The sequence below is a fragment of the Lipophrys pholis genome (assembly GCF_963383615.2).
Source record: "Lipophrys pholis genome assembly, chromosome: 10".
NCBI lineage: Eukaryota > Metazoa > Chordata > Actinopteri > Blenniiformes > Blenniidae > Lipophrys > Lipophrys pholis.
In genome coordinates this window covers 317,106-332,945 of record NC_137640.1, presented here as the reverse complement: position 1 = coordinate 332,945, position 15,840 = coordinate 317,106, and the positions used below count along the sequence as shown (strand labels likewise).

Genomic DNA, 15,840 nt, shown 5'->3' with positions numbered 1-15,840 from the left:
GGCGCAGCTCTGAACCGGGACCTGGTCCGGCTGGTGAAGTGGCAGAATGTGCGTTCGCACGTCGTCCACTGCCTGTTCCACCAGAAGATGGGGCTGTTCCACCACTACTGCTTCTCCGATGCCCCCATCCACGACGTCGACTCCAAGCTGGTAACCACGCCCCCTGAGGCACCCGGCGGTACTGCAGCACGGGGCAATACAATACAAGCTGGTAACCACGCCCCCTGAGGCACCCGGCGGTACTGCAGCACGGGGCTGGTTTCTCCTCGTCAGCTGTTCAGTGCTTCATGTTTCCTCCGACAGCAGATTTAAAGAGAAGAGACGTCTTTTATTCGTCCCCTTTTTTCTTTTTTCAAATTTATTTTCTTTTTCCTCCCTTGTCTCCATGACAACAGTAAAGACAGTTTCTGACCAATCAGACAACATCTCTGAGCAACTTTGATCTTTTTCCGCCTTTTGGCTGAAAAACAAAGAAAAAGAGAAACTTGTGTTTCCGCTCCGATGCTAACACATAGCGACAGACGTGTGTGTGTGTGTGTGTGTGTCCCCCGCCCCATTCCCACCCCCAGGCGGTCGCCATGGTGACATCTGGTCGGCTAGCTGCTCCGACGAGCTAAAGTTGCCTCGGAGAAAATGGGGTTGGGGGGGTGACAATCTGTGTCGGGGGGGGGGTAAACATATTTCCTACTCATTCAAATACCAGTACTTAATTACCCCCCCCCGGTTCTTCCCCAGGACCCGAACCCGTTCCTGGGCCCCGCCATGGAGCCGGACGCCCTCCTGCGTAGCGCCGTGCCCCCGCCCCCCAGCAAGGACCCCGGCCGGATGCTGGCGGCATCGGCCCGCAGCCTGGCGCCGCTGCACTTCCCGTCCGAGCTGCTTCCATTCGACGAAGCTCTGAGGGACGTGAGCGGTGACGCAATGGGTCGCCATGGCAACGACATGGTGGCTCGACACGGCGGCCAGCTGCTGGAGATCAAGGCCGCAGAGCGCCGAGGTGAGTCACGCCCAATGCTACAGCCACAGCGCCAAAACTCTCCTCTGATTGGCTGCCGGCAAAAACTAAAGCAGACGCTGTGAGCCCGGTGATGTTTGTGTGTTTGGCGTGAACAGAACTGGAGAAGCAGATGAAGATAGAAAACCTGTTTGTGACGTGGCAGCAGCGCTCGGCCCAGTCCAACATGCCCATCTCCGTAAGGCCAGCAGGGTGGAGGCAGCATCACCACCTCAGGCTGCTGGACTTCACATCCTCACTTCCTGTTTGTGTCGCCAGGCGGCCGACCTGGAGACTCTGAAGCGGTCGTCCCGTTTGGTCCACTACTGCGCCACGCCGCTGCTCTTCGACCCCGCCTTCCGCAAGCAGATCCAGGAAGAGCAGCTGGTTCAGCCGCCGGCCAAGGTGGCGTTTCAAAACAATTCAGAAATTTCACGTTTCCACGACGTTTCAAGTGAAAATGAAAAATCGTTTTTACATTTTTGTTCAGGTGAATATTTAGCATTTCTTTACATTTTCATTCCTGTTTTACGTCGGTTGTATGTTTCCGTTGTAGAAGCGCCACCGCTCTAGCGACTCCACGGCGTCTGGTCGGGATCGTAGCTACAGCTCGGACTCCGGCGGCGACACGCTGCCGGGCCGGCTGAAGGAGGAGGCGTGGCTTGCGGAGATCTCGGGAAGCTTCCTGCAGCAGTACGTCCAGTACCTGCAGAGCCTCGGGTTCATCCTGGTGCAGCTCCGCCCGCCGTCGCCCGCACGCAGGTCTGTAGCCTCGTTACCACGGCAACCGCTTCAGTCAGGTAGTGACAACACTTCAGGAAAGTATATTGGATTGTTTTCGCGTTTATACGACAATATTTTATCGTTTTTACGAAATGTTGTCCTTTTTTGTGTTGTTTCTGAAAAGTTTCACGTTTTCACCGCAATGTTTACTTTTTGCAAGATTTTCACGTATACACAATATTTCATCGTATTTCCGTTTCTCGTGATAGCATGGTGATAGCATGGTGATAGCATGGTGATAGCATGGTGATAGCGTAGCGGTTCCATACTCTCGCGGCGTCGTGTTGATCGATGACAGGCAGTCGGCAGCGAGTTGAAGATCTTTAATGAGCACTGATGAAGAACACAGATGAAGAACACTGATGAAGAACACTGATGAAGAACACAGATGAAGAACACTGATGAAGAACACAGATGAAGAACACTGATGAAGAACACAGATGAAGAACACTGATGAAGAACACTGATGAAGAACACAGATGAAGAACACAGATGAAGAACACTGATGAAGAACACTGATGATGAACCCTGTCCTCGCCGGTCTCACAGCCACAGTCCACAAACACAACGAACTGAACACTGCTAGCATTAGCCGCTAGCATTAGCCATTCAATTCCCAGGTAGCAAAGCCACAAAGCAACTTCACACAATAGAACCCAAACAGCAGCCCCCGTTGGACAGAGCACACCGAGCAGCAACTAGAGGACTCTGTTCCCTCGTTTACTAGTTATTTTATGGGAGCTTAGCTTTAGCTAACTTAGCTTTAGCTAACTTACCATGAGCGCTCCGGTAGCAGGCTAACATCTGCTCGGGGTCTCCTTTAGCCTAGGAACCACTGATGGTTCCTTTAGAACCTCCTTTAGCCTAGGAACCACTGATGCTTCCTTTAGAACCTCCTTTAGCCTAGGAACCACTGATGGTTCCTTTAGAACCTCCTTTAGCCTAGGAACCACTGATGCTTCCTTTAGAACCTCCTTTAGCCTAGGAACCACTGATGGTTCCTTTAGAACCTCCTTTAGCCTAGGAACCACTGATGGTTCCTTTAGAACCTCCTTTAGCCTAGGAACCACTGATGCTTCCTTTAGAACCTCCTTTAGCCTAGGAACCACTGACGCTTCCTTTAGAACCTCCTTTAGCCTAGGAACCACTGATGCTTCCTTTACCAAAGGAGACCAGCTCATGTTCCCCCACAATTCCTTGCGGCGACAACATTTAAAGGAACCCGCTGATCGGAGCGTTCAGGGAAACTCAGGATGACTGAAAAAGGAGCAGATCATGTAAGTTACCAAAGCAATAATCTGCCTAGAACCACTTGGAACCATCTAGAACCCAGAGGAACTTTTTCTAGTCCATTTTCAGAAACTTGTAGTTCTTTCCCCACCATGGCAGACGTCACTAACTAGAGCCGCCGTCGCTTTATTATGACGTCACTTAGTGAAAGTCTGACTGCCTCAACACCGTGATCTCCTTTACTAACTCCTTTAGGAAGCCTCCTAACTCCTTTACTAACTCCTTTAGGAAGCCTCCTAACTCCTTTAGGAAGCCTCCTAACACCTTTACTAACTCCTTTAGGAAGCCTCCTAACTCCTTTAGGAAGCCTCCTAACACCTTTACTAACTCCTTTAGGAAGCCTCCTAACACCTTTACTAACTCCTTTAGGAAGCCTCCTAACCCCACCGTGACGCCTGACACCTGGTGACGCCTGTCTCCAGGTGATACCTGACACCAGGTGACGCCTGTCTCCAGGTGACGCCTGACACCAGGTGACGCCTGACACCAGGTGACGCCTGTCTCCAGGTGACGCCTGACACCAGGTGACGCCTGACACCAGGTGACGCCTGTCTCCAGGTGACGCCTGACACCAGGTGACGCCTGTCTCCAGGTGACGCCTGACACCAGGTGACGCCTGTCTCCAGGTGACGCCTGTCTCCAGGTGACGCCTGACACCAGGTGACGCCTGTCTCCAGGTGACGCCTGTCTCCAGGTGACGCCTGACACCAGGTGACGCCTGTCTCCAGGTGACGCCTGTCTCCAGGTGACGCCTGACACCAGGTGACGCCTGTCTCCAGGTGACGCCTGTCTCCAGGTGACGCCTGACACCAGGTGACGCCTGACACCAGGTGACACCTGTCTCCAGGTGACGCCTGACACCAGGTGACGCCTGTCTCCAGGTGACGCCTGTCTCCAGGTGACGCCTGACACCAGGTGACGCCTGACACCAGGTGACGCCTGACACCAGGTGACGCCTGTCTCCAGGTGACGCCTGTCTCCAGGTGACGCCTGTCTCCAGGTGATACCTGACACCAGGTGACGCCTGTCAGCATTAATATCACTCTAATACATTAAGAGGTAAAAAACAGAAAAGAGAACAATAATCAATATAATAACCAGGTCAATTTAATTATTTGTATTTGTGTACAAACTAACTTAAGTTTTGAGTTTCGTCATCATGATATAAAATAATGTTCATTATTTCACGTTTAATATTTGAAGGGTTACTTTTACTCTCCATTCATCACGAGGAACACAGAGGCTCTTTCCTGTCGTCTTTTCTCTACCGACCAATCAGCTTTCAGCATCACGGGTTGACCACTCCTCCTCGCTGAGGTCAACGTTGCTCATAGAACCTTCCTCAGTCACTCTGAAGCTGAAGGTTCCTGGTTGATAGTGAAGCAGGAAGAAGCTGACCTCACCTTCTCTGGTCAGACTGAAGAACTTATAGCTCTTCCTCCTCCTCCTCCTCCTCCTCCTCCTCCTCCTCCTCCTCCTCCTCCTCCTCCTCCAGCGTCGCCCGAGCTCGGGCGGCCATGTTGAGTTCGATGTCGACTGAAGGCCGGATGTCGTTTTCTTACGTGAAGCAGAAGAGTGACGACAGCAGCCCCAAGGTGACCCCAGTCCTCCTCCAACAGGAAACAGGAAGTGAAGTCGCTCTTCAGCGTGACAGTAAAGTTATTACATGTTTACTTTTCAGATGACGGTGTCGGGCACTACTGCCTACCATCTGCAGAGGGCGCTGCCGGGAGGCATCGTGTTGATGGAGCTCGCCTTCCAGGTGAGCACCTCCATCCTGATTGGTCGATCCTGAGCTACCGACAGTTTGATAAACGAGGCTCATTCACATTTACACCACGACGTTTTCAGAACAAAACGTAGAAACATTCGTAGCAGTTTGACGGTCTGTTTCTACGGCAACAGTGCTCACAGATGTTGAAACGCTCCTACTTCGTCTCCATGGAAACGGAGGAAAACGTAACCAACAGCGCCCACCAGTGGCCCAACGTGCTCACCACGTTGATTTCAAAACAAAAAACGACACGTTTTCACTTGGAATGTTGTGAAGCTGCAAAACTGTTCATGAGCGAAAACGTAGAAACAGGAAGTAGAAACAGGAAGTAGAAACAGGAAGTATTCTTCAGCGGAAAGTAAAAAGGCTCAACTTTTCTTTTAGAACTTTTTCCCCTGAAATCTTGTGGGAACGGTGGAAACTATGGAAACGGGGCCTAAACTTTCCGTTAACCACCCTTGAATCCAACTAAGGTAGAAGTTGATTAGCGGCGGTGCGCTGGCGGCTTTACAAAGTGTTTCAGGATTGGTCGCTTTGTTCCAGGACTCGTACTTCTGCGTGAAGCAGTACGCGCTGGAATGTTCCCGGATCCCCATGGGCCAGACGGTCAACTCCCAGGTAAACTACACACAGAATACAAACAATACAAACGCCCGACGTGACAGATCGACCTTGGTTGGATGAAGCGGCCATCTTGGATTCCGTACAGAACAGGTGGATGACCTCAGCATGGCGGAGGGAGCATCATGATGTCAGGCTCATACACGTTAACGAGTCCGACAAGATTGTTGAAATATAAAAAAGTGCTGAAGGCGTTAAAGGACCGCTAGCTTCATCTTAAAACTTTACGTAGTGTTACGTAGCAGTACCTTACAGTACAAAAGTTGTGTAAACAGACCCTAACAAGCAAGTCATGCTCCGTAATGCTAACATCGCGCTACGTAGCGTTATGTACGGTTACGCTGCGTTACAGAACTCTACGTAGCGTTACCTACTGTTACGTAGAGTTATCTACCAAGCGCTCCGTAACATTCCATATCGTCAAGTAGTTATGTACGCGTTACGTTTCGTTACCTAGCGCTGCGGCGGCATGCGGCGCCCCCTGCTGTGAGAATCTGTCTTCCTCATGTCCTTTCTCCATCAGGCCATGCCCCTCCTCGCCAAACCTCGTTGCAAGCCATTTCCAGACGTCGCGCCACCCGTGTCTGACTGTGCGGTATGTCCCCGCCCACTCTCGCCGGGGGGGCGTCTCCCTCCAATCAGGCCACGCCCCCTCCTCCTCCCCGCCGCCATCTTGCTTGGCTTCGGTCTCTGTGATTTCCGGCTTGTTGGATTTGGTGTCTGTGCAGCATCTCTGTTCCTACTGTTTTCCTTCTGGAAGCTGCTGGTGGTTTGATTGAAGCACCGGACCGGATTCCTGGATCGGACTGAACCGGACTGACCTGACCAGACTGGACCGGAACAAACTGAACTGGATCGATCGGACCGGACTGACCTGACGAGACTGGACCAGATCGAACTGAACCGGACTGACTGGATCGATCGGACTGACCTGACTAAACTGGACGAGACTACCCGGATCAGACCGGATCCGGATTCATGGGGTCCTGCTGCTAACGCTGCTCTCTACACCTGATCATGTCAACAACGTTAGCAATGTTAACAATGGTCGTTTCATATCGTCATCATGCTCGGTGGGTCAAAGTTGCTTCCTTACGGTTCTCACCGGAGACCTTCAGTATTAGCTAGCAGTGACTCCATGCTCTGGCTCCACCCCTCCACCCCCACCCCGACTGACTCTGCCCCCCTTCTCTCTGTCGTAGCTCTCCATGCTCTCACTCCGCCCCGACTCCATCCTCTTTCCGTCATAGCTCTCCATGCTCTGACTCCACCCCCCTGACTGACTCCGCCCCCTCTCTGTTGTAGCTCTCCATGCTCTGACTCCACCCCTCCTTCTCTGTCGTAGCTCTCCATGCTCTGACTCCACCCCTCCTTCTCTGTCGTAGCTCTCCATCCTCTGACTCCACCCCTCCTTCTCTGTCGTAGCTCTCCATCCTCTGACTCTACCCACTTCCTCTTCTGTCGTGGCTCTCCATGCTCTGACTCCACCCCCTGACTGACTCCGCCCCCTCTCTGTTGTAGCACTCCATGCTCTGACTCCACCCCCCTGACTGACTCCGCCCCCTCTCTGTTGTAGCTCTCCATGCTCTGACTCCACCCCCCTGACTGACTCCACCCCCTTCTCTCTGTTGTAGCTTGTCATGCTCTGACTCCGCCCCCTCTCTTTCGTAGCTCTCCATGCTCTTCACCGAGGAGTGCGACAAAGTTCGTGACCTGATGCACGTTCACTCGTTCAGCTACGACTTCCACCTGCGGGTGGCGCACCAGCACCTAACGGGGTGTCACATGACGCTACGTCAGGGCTACCAGCTCACTGACTTCCTGGACGACTTCATCGCGCAGCATCCCGACATCCCCAAGTTTGGACGCAACCACGTCTTCCAAGGTGAGCAAAGCTAACGTCCGCCACAGTGTCTCGGTTAACCTTAGCAACATTAGCAACATTAGCAACATTAACTCTACCATGGTGTCTGTTGGCATCAACAGGAAGTTACTCCATCTCCACGGCAACAATCACAGCTCACCAGCTCTACAACTACGTCACCGACCACGCCGGATCGTACGGCATGAAGCCGCTACGCATGTCTAGAGCCGCCGCCTCCGCCGATGGCAGGAAGTCGCTACCGGAACTGCACGAGTATGCCCTAGTGGCGGTGTGGAACAGGTAGGTCCTGGACCGGTTTACACCTGGACTGGACTGGACTGGACTGGACTACAACATTAGCTATGTCAGCAAGGTTAACGTTACCAACATTAGCAAGGTATTAATGTTGGTAACGATGTTAGATATGTTAACAAACACGTTCTGGACTAGACTTACACTTTAATAAGACTGGACTAGACTCCAGCATGTCCTAGACTGGACTCCAGCATGTCCTAGACTAGACTCCAGCATGTCCTAGACTGGACTCCAGCATGTCCTAGACTAGACTCCAGCATGTCCTAGACTAGACTCCAGCATGTCCTAGACTGGACTCCCTGGACCGACTGGACTGTAGAAGCTCTTGGACCCGACTCCCTGGATGGAACTCTCAGGTCTTCTTGTGTTCCTGCTACAGTTCTGGTTCCTACAAAGACCTGGAAGGTCTGAACCACCATGATGATTTTGACGTGTCGCTGGTGGTCTGCCACAACGCGGCGCCATTCGAGGAGCAGTCGGACCTGGAGCGCCACTTGCTGAGGTACGTACACCGCATGTTAATGTTAACAATGTTAATGCTAGTGCTACTTGGTCTGGAAATGATCTACGTAGACCGGATTATGTGGACCGCATGTTAGCAGGAGTCTCCCTGTTTTCACGGCTAACGTTGCTTAGTGACGTTAACAATGGAAACATTGCTAACGTTGGTATTGTTGCTAAAATTATTGAGGTAGTCGATGCAGCATTAACGTTGCCGACGTGTCGATGCAGCATTAACGTTGCCGACGTGTCGATGTAGCATTAACGTTGCAGACGTGTCGATGCAGCATTAACGTTGCCGACGTGTCGATGCAGCATTAACGTTGCCGTGTCCATGCAGGCTTGGCTTCTACGTGATCATGACGAGTCAGCGGGAACTCTTCCCGCACCTCACCGCCGACATGCGGCGCTTCAAGAAGCTTCCGCAGATCCATCGAGATCCTGGCGAGGCCGCCGGACCGCCATCGCCAGACCGCCACGATGACATCACCAGCTGGGATGAGACGCCGTCCGACACCCTGTCGTCGCCTAGCGACGGCAACGAGTTCTACCCGCTGGCGGGGGGCGGGGCCGAGCTGCGGGATCCGCTCTACACCGCCACGCCGCTCTTCCCGCTCCTCAGCAATGAGGTGGCGGCTGCGCGGCGGCAGATCCAGGCCAGCATCGAACAGGCCATGGGCCACTGTCGCCGTGACAACCTGTGGCGGCGGCTGTTCCACGGCGAGCACGCGCTGGACAAGCTGAAGCTAGCTCGGCTGTCGCTGGGCGAGCTGGAGGAGCTGCTGGACGCCGTCCACAGCTGCTCTGCCGGAGACGTCGACCCGCAGCTGGTAGCGTAACACAAAGTTACTCACGCAGCGTTCGCGCTCTACACTGACACCTTGTGGAGGCTAGGTTACATTAACAACGGTTAGCACGCCTCCCTCGCGTGAACATTTTCGTGGTTAACATTTGGTACGTGACCCTGCAGGACGGTTTCCTCACCATGAACCCGGCCTGGTACCAGAGTCTGATCAAAGTCCTGCTGAGCCGCTTCCCACAGAGCTGCCGCCATTTTGACGATGGCGACGTCCAGTACCTGGTGAGGAGCCACCTTTATTACCGTATTACCCAGAATCCTTACCGTACTACCTGGACTAGTCGGCAGCGTTTCCTGTGTATTTCAGGCCGTTCTGAACCAGAAGTTCACCGACTGCTTCGTCCTGGTTTTCCTGGACTCCCAGGCTGGAAAGACGGTGAGTTCTTCTTCTCTCGCTGTGATCACGTTTCCTTGGTAACACTGTTTGTCATCAGAGTCTGAAGGTGGTGTTCCGAGAGCCGCTGCCGCCGCCGCCGCCGCCCGGTGGCGGTCCGCCTCCTCAGCTGGTTTCCATGTACCACCACCTGGAGTCCGTCATCAACACGGCCTGTTTCACCCTGTGGACCGGACTGCTGTGACCCGGGTACCGGACTGCTGTGACCCGGGTACTGGACTGCTGTGACCCGGGTACTGGACTGCCTTCATGTAATTATCGTGTCAATAAAATAAGATGAATCACAACGTTTGAAACTTTTTACCGACGCTCACGCTGCACAACGACATATAGCATCTAGCTTAATACCGCTATGTTAACGTGTCAGTGTCAGCAACATTGATGCTAATGCTAACACACTTTGCATCTCGTAACGTGAACAGAAAGACAACGACGATATTTAGAGACACATCTATTGGACTCAATACATTTTCAGGTTAACGTTAACAGAGTCGGGTCCGTTGGTCCAGGAAGTTCAGCTCAGGTACGGTCTGATCCAGCCCAGACCCTCCACGGTGGAACCTGCGTGAACAGGGACCGTTTCAGGAATCATTAATAATCTGGTAAACTACGGTAACCGTACGAAGTCCCGCCCACCTTGAGGCTTGTACTCGCAGCCAACGTATCCGTGGTAACCGAGCCGCTCCAGCGTGCGGAACAGGAAGTCGTAGTTCAGCTCGCCGTCGCTGTCGGGCTCGTTCCGGCCGGGAACCTGAGCGACCTGAACGTGTCCTGCAAGACGGAGGACGTCCTCGTCAGTCTACGCTTTTATACAACAGCAACATTTAGCAGGAAGTTAAATGAAAGTTCATATTCCAAGTAATGAGAAATCTAAGCTAACGCTATTTAGACGGCTATAAGCTAGCTAGTATGTTCACTTCCGTTTAGTTTTTGTTTTTTCATTTCCACGGTTTACCGCTAGCCTGATACTCACCGATCACGGGTAAATACTTGCGTATGTTTTCCGTCAGGTTTCCGTCCATCACCTGCCAGTGGAAAACGTCCTGGAACCGGAACCGGAACCGGTTTTAGTCTCTAGACTTTCTTTCCGTTAAGCGTTAGCATTACTTCCTGACACTCACCATCTGGAGCTTGATGTTTGGTTTTCCGACTTTATCCAAGATTGCAGACGCTATGCAAACCCAGTTATACTTCATTACTACGTAGACTTCAGTTACTTCAAACTGCCGTCGACTGGTGAGGATAGTACGCGACGTTACCTTGATGAGGAGAATCCAGGAAGTAGCGCGGGTCCGTTAGCCGCGTGTTGATCGGTTCGATCAGTCCGATCATTCCTTCCTGTGACGGAAAAAAACCCCAAATAAACCAAGAAACTCTGAACCTTCACAATAAAACACCTTAAAGTCTACCAGTTTTACGAGTGCCGTCAAATATAATGCCTTAATTTGATTTAAAACTTTTAACTCGTTAAAAACGCGTCCGTTCTGGTTTTTTACTTCCTGACCGGTGCAGGTGGTGCAGGTGCAGCAGGTGGTGCAGGTGCAGCAGGTGGTGCAGGTGCAGCAGGTGGTGCAGGTGCAGCAGGTGGTGCAGGTGCAGCAGGTGCAAATATTCAAATTGTCAAAAGGTGGCGCTGCACTTTCAATACTTGATAGAAGAAAGATGTTTGTTTATTTATTTGCTTTGAGAAAAAGGTTCTATCTAAGTTGATCAGAGATGAAGTGTGGCTCTTATTGTGAAAAGCTTCTCGCCGACACGTTGGAACAGGAGGAGTCATGGAAGGATGAAGACCTGCAGGACGGACTGGACGCTTCTAAGACGCTTTGGCAAAACAGGATGAAGAAAAGAGGAGGGGCGTGGCCACGTTTCTAATTTTAGATCTCAAATATAAAGTTATTAAAGTTATTAAAGCTGTGGGTGATAATCTGGACGGATTAAACATTGAAATGCAAGTGACCCAGAGAGAGACAGAGAGACAGACACACAGAGACAAAGAGAGACACCCAGAGAGACACAGAGACAAGGTGACTTTGGTTGAACAGAGTGTAAAGCCCAGTAAGACGGACAGTAGAACCTTGATTGATAATATTTTAGTAACTAGAACTGCTGGAAGGTAAAGGTGGATTATTAGTGACGGGTCGTCTCCTCGTCTCCTCGTCTCGTGTTGTTGCACTTTGAAATGAGCGATGAAGACAACCCGCCAGGAGCAACTTTTAGAACAAAACTCACAAATAATGACGGCAGGAAGTTTTGCTGAAGATTAACAGCAATTTGTATGATGTGATAAGATATTATAGAGACGGAGCTCTGCTGCTGCTCTGCTGCTGCTGCTCTACTGCTGCTGCTCTACTGCTGCTGCTCTCCTGCTGCTCTCCTGCTGCTGCTCTGCTGCTGCTCTGCTGCTGCTCTGCTGCTGCTGCTCTACTGCTGCTGCTCTCCTGCTGCTCTGCTGCTGCTGCTCTGCTGCTGCTCTACTGCTGCTGCTCTCCTGCTGCTCTGCTGCTGCTGCTCTGCTGCTGCTGCTCTGCTCGCTGGCTGCAAACTGTGGACTGGATTCCTGAAGGGAGGCGGGTCTCAATGAGACCAGGAGGAATGAGGCAGGAAATCCAGTCCACAGTTTGCAGCCAGCGAGACGGCTAGGGAAGTAGCACTGTGCTATCCAACTTTTCATGGCAACATGTTGCTGATTGGAGGGATTTTACACTCAGAACACCACAAAGCAACGCAGCAACGTGGATGTTAGCAGAGCAACGCAGCAACGTGGATGCTAGCAAAGCAACGCAGCAACGTGGATGTTAGCAAAGCAACACAGCAACGTGGATGTTAGCAAAGCAACACATCAACATGCAATGTTTGCAAAGCAACACAGCAACATGCAATGTTTGCAAAGCAACGTGGATGTTAGCAAAGCAAAGCAACGCAGCAACGTGGATGTTAGCAAAGCAACGCAGCAACGTGGATGTTAGCTGAGCAACACAGCAACGTGGATGTTAGCTGAGCAACACAGCAACGTGGATGTTAGCAAAGCAACGCAGCAACGTGGATGTTAGCAAAGCAACACAGCAACGTGGATGTTAGCTGAGCCGTAGTCCAGCAGGGCGGCGCTCTGCAGCCAGACCTCAGTGTTTTCAGCCTCCAGCTCTGGGAGGAGAACAGCTCTGACATCAGAACAATGAGCAGCAGCTCCTCCAGGCTGTCAGCAGGCGACTCACACCTCCGTGAAGCTGCGTCCTACTCCACCCTAAACTCCCTGGAAATAGTCCCAATGGTTGGAGCTGCGTTAGAGCTGGAAACATTGGGTTGCTGCTGCCTTGCTCAAGAGTTTCCCCAGGGATTAATAAAGTGATAGAAGTAGTTTATTATGAGATGATGACGTCATGCAGACCCCCACATTGTCCACATGGAACTAAAATACTTTGTACTGCTTCCTTTACTGTCCTGATACTAAGCTCAAGTTGTCTTTAGAGAGAGTACATGTATACATCAGTACATTTCATACTTTACTGTAGAGAGGAGTTTATTACAGCCTCATGTAATAATCATACAATAATGATCATAATAATATTAAAGCATACAGCTCTGGTATCGGAATAGTATCGGCAGATATACAAATCGAGGTATCAGGATCGGAAGTGAAAAAACGTGGATCGGCGCTTCACTAGCAATATTGTATAGATAGCTAAAGAGTTTTTATAGAGCCAGCCTAACCCTAACCAACTAACAACAACTAACTATCCAACTAACTAATAACTAACTGACTGACCGACTAATAACTAACTAAAAACTGACTGACTAACCCTAACTAATAACAAACTAACTGACTAACAACTAACTAACTGACTGACGAACAAACCCTCACTAACTAATAACAAACTAACTAATAACTATCTGACTAACAACTAACTAACCAACTAACTATTAAGTAAATAACTACTAACTGACCGACTAATAACTAACAACTAACCAACAAATAACTAACTGACTAACTAACAAATAACTAATTAACTAATATCTAACTAACTAATAACCGACTAACCACCAGGAAAATCTTGTGTTTTCACATTATTATAATGTCGTCACGTAAACGGACCCAGAACCCTCAGAACCCTCAGAACCCCCAGAACCCCCAGAACCCTCAGAACCCCCAGAACCCCCAGAACCCTCAGAACCCCCAGAACCCCCAGAACCCTCAGAACCCCCAGAACGCTCCGTAAAGTTTTTCTCTGCGTAAAGTACGTACCGCTATGGAACGCTAGCTTTCCGTAGTGTCACGTTACGTTAGTAATCCCCAGATCGCTACAAAAAGTAACTAGGTTACGGGGCCCACCTTGGCCAGGATGTCGGCAGAGTAGCGAAGGTTGCGTACGAACACGTCCTCCATGTCTCTGGAGACAATGGTCCGGTCGGCGCCGACAGGAAGTCTCCCGGCCATCAGGTGGATCCTGACCACAGAAGAAGAACCATGAACCATGAACCAAGAACCAAGAACCAAGAACCATGAACCAAGAACCAAGAACCAAGAACCATGAACCAAGAACCATGAACCATGAACCAAGAACCAAGAACCATGAACCATGAACCAAGAACCATGAACCATGAACCATGAACCAAGAACCATGAACCATGAACCATGCAAGAGAAAACGCTGAGCTGTCATTACAACTGAAAAGGCCTTTTTGTTTTGAAAAGAAAAAGTTTAAACTGTTTTCATTAGAAACGTTGTCATGGAAACGTTGTCATGGAAACGTTGTCATGGAAACGTTGTCATGGAAACGTTGTCATTAGAAACGTTGTCATGGAAACGTTGTCATTAGAAACGTTGTCATGGAAACGTCATTAGAAACGTTGTCATTAGAAACGTTGTCATGGAAACGTTGTCATTAGAAACGTTGTCATGGAAACGTCATTAGAAACGTTGTCATGGAAACGTTGTCATTAGAAACGTTGTCATGGAAACGTTGTCATGGAAACGTGAAACTTTTCAGAAACAAAAATGTCAAACGAGGAAAAAGGGAACGACGGGGTGTTGTCCCTCGATGACGTCATGTTGGACCTGGTCTCCACCCTGATCAGTCGCTGTAATGAAGGAGAGGAGAACCCTCTGGTTCCGACAGTTTGTCCCACCTGGTACAGTCCAGAGCTCGAGCGTAGTCCACCGCTAGGTCCAGACCCCGTCTGAAGTCCTGCTCTCTCCCTGGAACCGCTCCCAGTCCCAGATCCCCCGAGTCCAGGTCCCCTGTAGAGACGCATACTTTTACAGTGACTGTCAGTACCTCCACCCACCTGGCGGGGTGTTGAGCAGCACCGCCACCCCCACCTCCACCCACCTGGCGGGGTGTTGAGCAGCACCACCACCCCCACCTCCACCCACCTGGCGGGGTGTTGAGCAGCACCGCCACCCCCACCTCCACCCACCTGGCGGGGTGTTGAGCAGCACCACCACCCCCACCTCCACCCACCTGGCGGGGTGTTGAGCAGTACGACCTCCACCCCGGCGCTCCTCCGGGCTTCCTGCAGCTCCAGCGGGTCGGAGTCATAGAGCCATGCCGCCTCCACGGCGCGGAAACCCGCAGCGGCGGCCGCGTGCAGCCGCTGGCTGAAGTCCGGGAGCTCCGTGAACAGCCACGAGATGTTGGCGGAGAACCGCAGCGGAGCCATGCGGAGGATCGGCGGGGAGACAACCGGGAGAGAACCGGGAGACAGAGAGGAGACAACCGGGAGACAGAGAGGAGACAACCGGGAGACAGAGAGGAGACAACCGGGAGAGAACCGGGAGACAGAGAGGAGACAACCGGGAGACAGAGAGGAGAGAGCCGGGAGACAGAGAGGAGACAACCGGGAGACAGAGAGGAGAGAGCCGGGAGACAGCAGGAAGAGTTCAACCACCCCGGACCGGAGGGAGCGACGACCCCCGGGCCGGAGCCCCCCGCAGCCCGCCTCTGACCTCTACAACGACTCGCTCTGTAAAGCCGGCGGGACGAAGTTTATTCTACAACATTTCTTAGTTCTTCTCTAACTGTAAAACCGTCTCGGATGTTAAATCTTACTGGATGTTTACGTTGATAAGAAGAAGAGTTGGTTTTGAGGAAGAAGAATTAAACTTTGTTATTGGTTTGATCACGTGGACGGAAGATCATGACGCCTGCCTGACGCCTCATGATTAACCTGGGTCGCCGCCATATTGGAGGGGTCTCATGGTGTCGCGCCTGAGTAAACCAGCGTCGCCGCCATATTGAATGGGTCTCCTGATCCATCGAGCAACTTTGGTCGTGTTTTGTGTCGGAAAACTTGAATGAAATTGAAGAGAGCAGACCTGCGGCCTATACTACGAACCGTGATCATCATATCCAGGATCTCTCTGTTTCCTGGGTTGACTTACCGAGATGTGCACCATCCTGATCACCGTTACTACCAAGCAGACCAGGTGTGAGCGTTCACATGAAAG

At 51.4% G+C, this 15,840-nt stretch overlaps 2 protein-coding genes across 2 annotated transcripts in view; one reads left to right on the top strand and one right to left on the bottom strand.

Annotated features, from left to right (window-relative positions):
* The window catches only part of szt2 (SZT2 subunit of KICSTOR complex), a 53,966-nt gene extending 44,285 nt beyond the window's left edge, over positions 1–9,681 (top strand). Inside the window, exons 51-66 of the mRNA XM_080472998.1 lie at positions 1–150; positions 736–997; positions 1,114–1,193; positions 1,274–1,399; positions 1,551–1,756; positions 4,563–4,662; positions 4,749–4,829; positions 5,385–5,459; positions 5,986–6,057; positions 7,134–7,347; positions 7,449–7,626; positions 8,021–8,143; positions 8,483–8,972; positions 9,113–9,223; positions 9,309–9,377; positions 9,436–9,681. The exon at positions 1–150 is cut by the window's left edge and continues 36 nt beyond it. Of these exons, the coding sequence (XP_080329124.1) occupies positions 1–150; positions 736–997; positions 1,114–1,193; positions 1,274–1,399; positions 1,551–1,756; positions 4,563–4,662; positions 4,749–4,829; positions 5,385–5,459; positions 5,986–6,057; positions 7,134–7,347; positions 7,449–7,626; positions 8,021–8,143; positions 8,483–8,972; positions 9,113–9,223; positions 9,309–9,377; positions 9,436–9,579 (2,481 nt within the window). The 3' untranslated portion in view covers positions 9,580–9,681. The remainder of the gene's footprint in view (positions 151–735; positions 998–1,113; positions 1,194–1,273; positions 1,400–1,550; positions 1,757–4,562; positions 4,663–4,748; positions 4,830–5,384; positions 5,460–5,985; positions 6,058–7,133; positions 7,348–7,448; positions 7,627–8,020; positions 8,144–8,482; positions 8,973–9,112; positions 9,224–9,308; positions 9,378–9,435) is intronic.
* Positions 9,678–15,530, bottom strand: hyi (hydroxypyruvate isomerase). The gene is made up of 9 exons (XM_080472997.1): positions 15,443–15,530; positions 14,855–15,356; positions 14,520–14,631; positions 13,723–13,837; positions 10,655–10,733; positions 10,517–10,566; positions 10,369–10,438; positions 10,032–10,166; positions 9,678–9,956 (listed from the first exon to the last, which is right to left on the bottom strand). The coding sequence occupies exons 2-9, from the start codon at positions 15,051–15,053 to the stop codon at positions 9,910–9,912; spliced, it is 807 nt and encodes a 268-aa protein (XP_080329123.1). The 5' UTR covers positions 15,054–15,356; positions 15,443–15,530; the 3' UTR covers positions 9,678–9,909.
* Between the last annotated feature and the right edge of the window lie 310 nt (positions 15,531–15,840).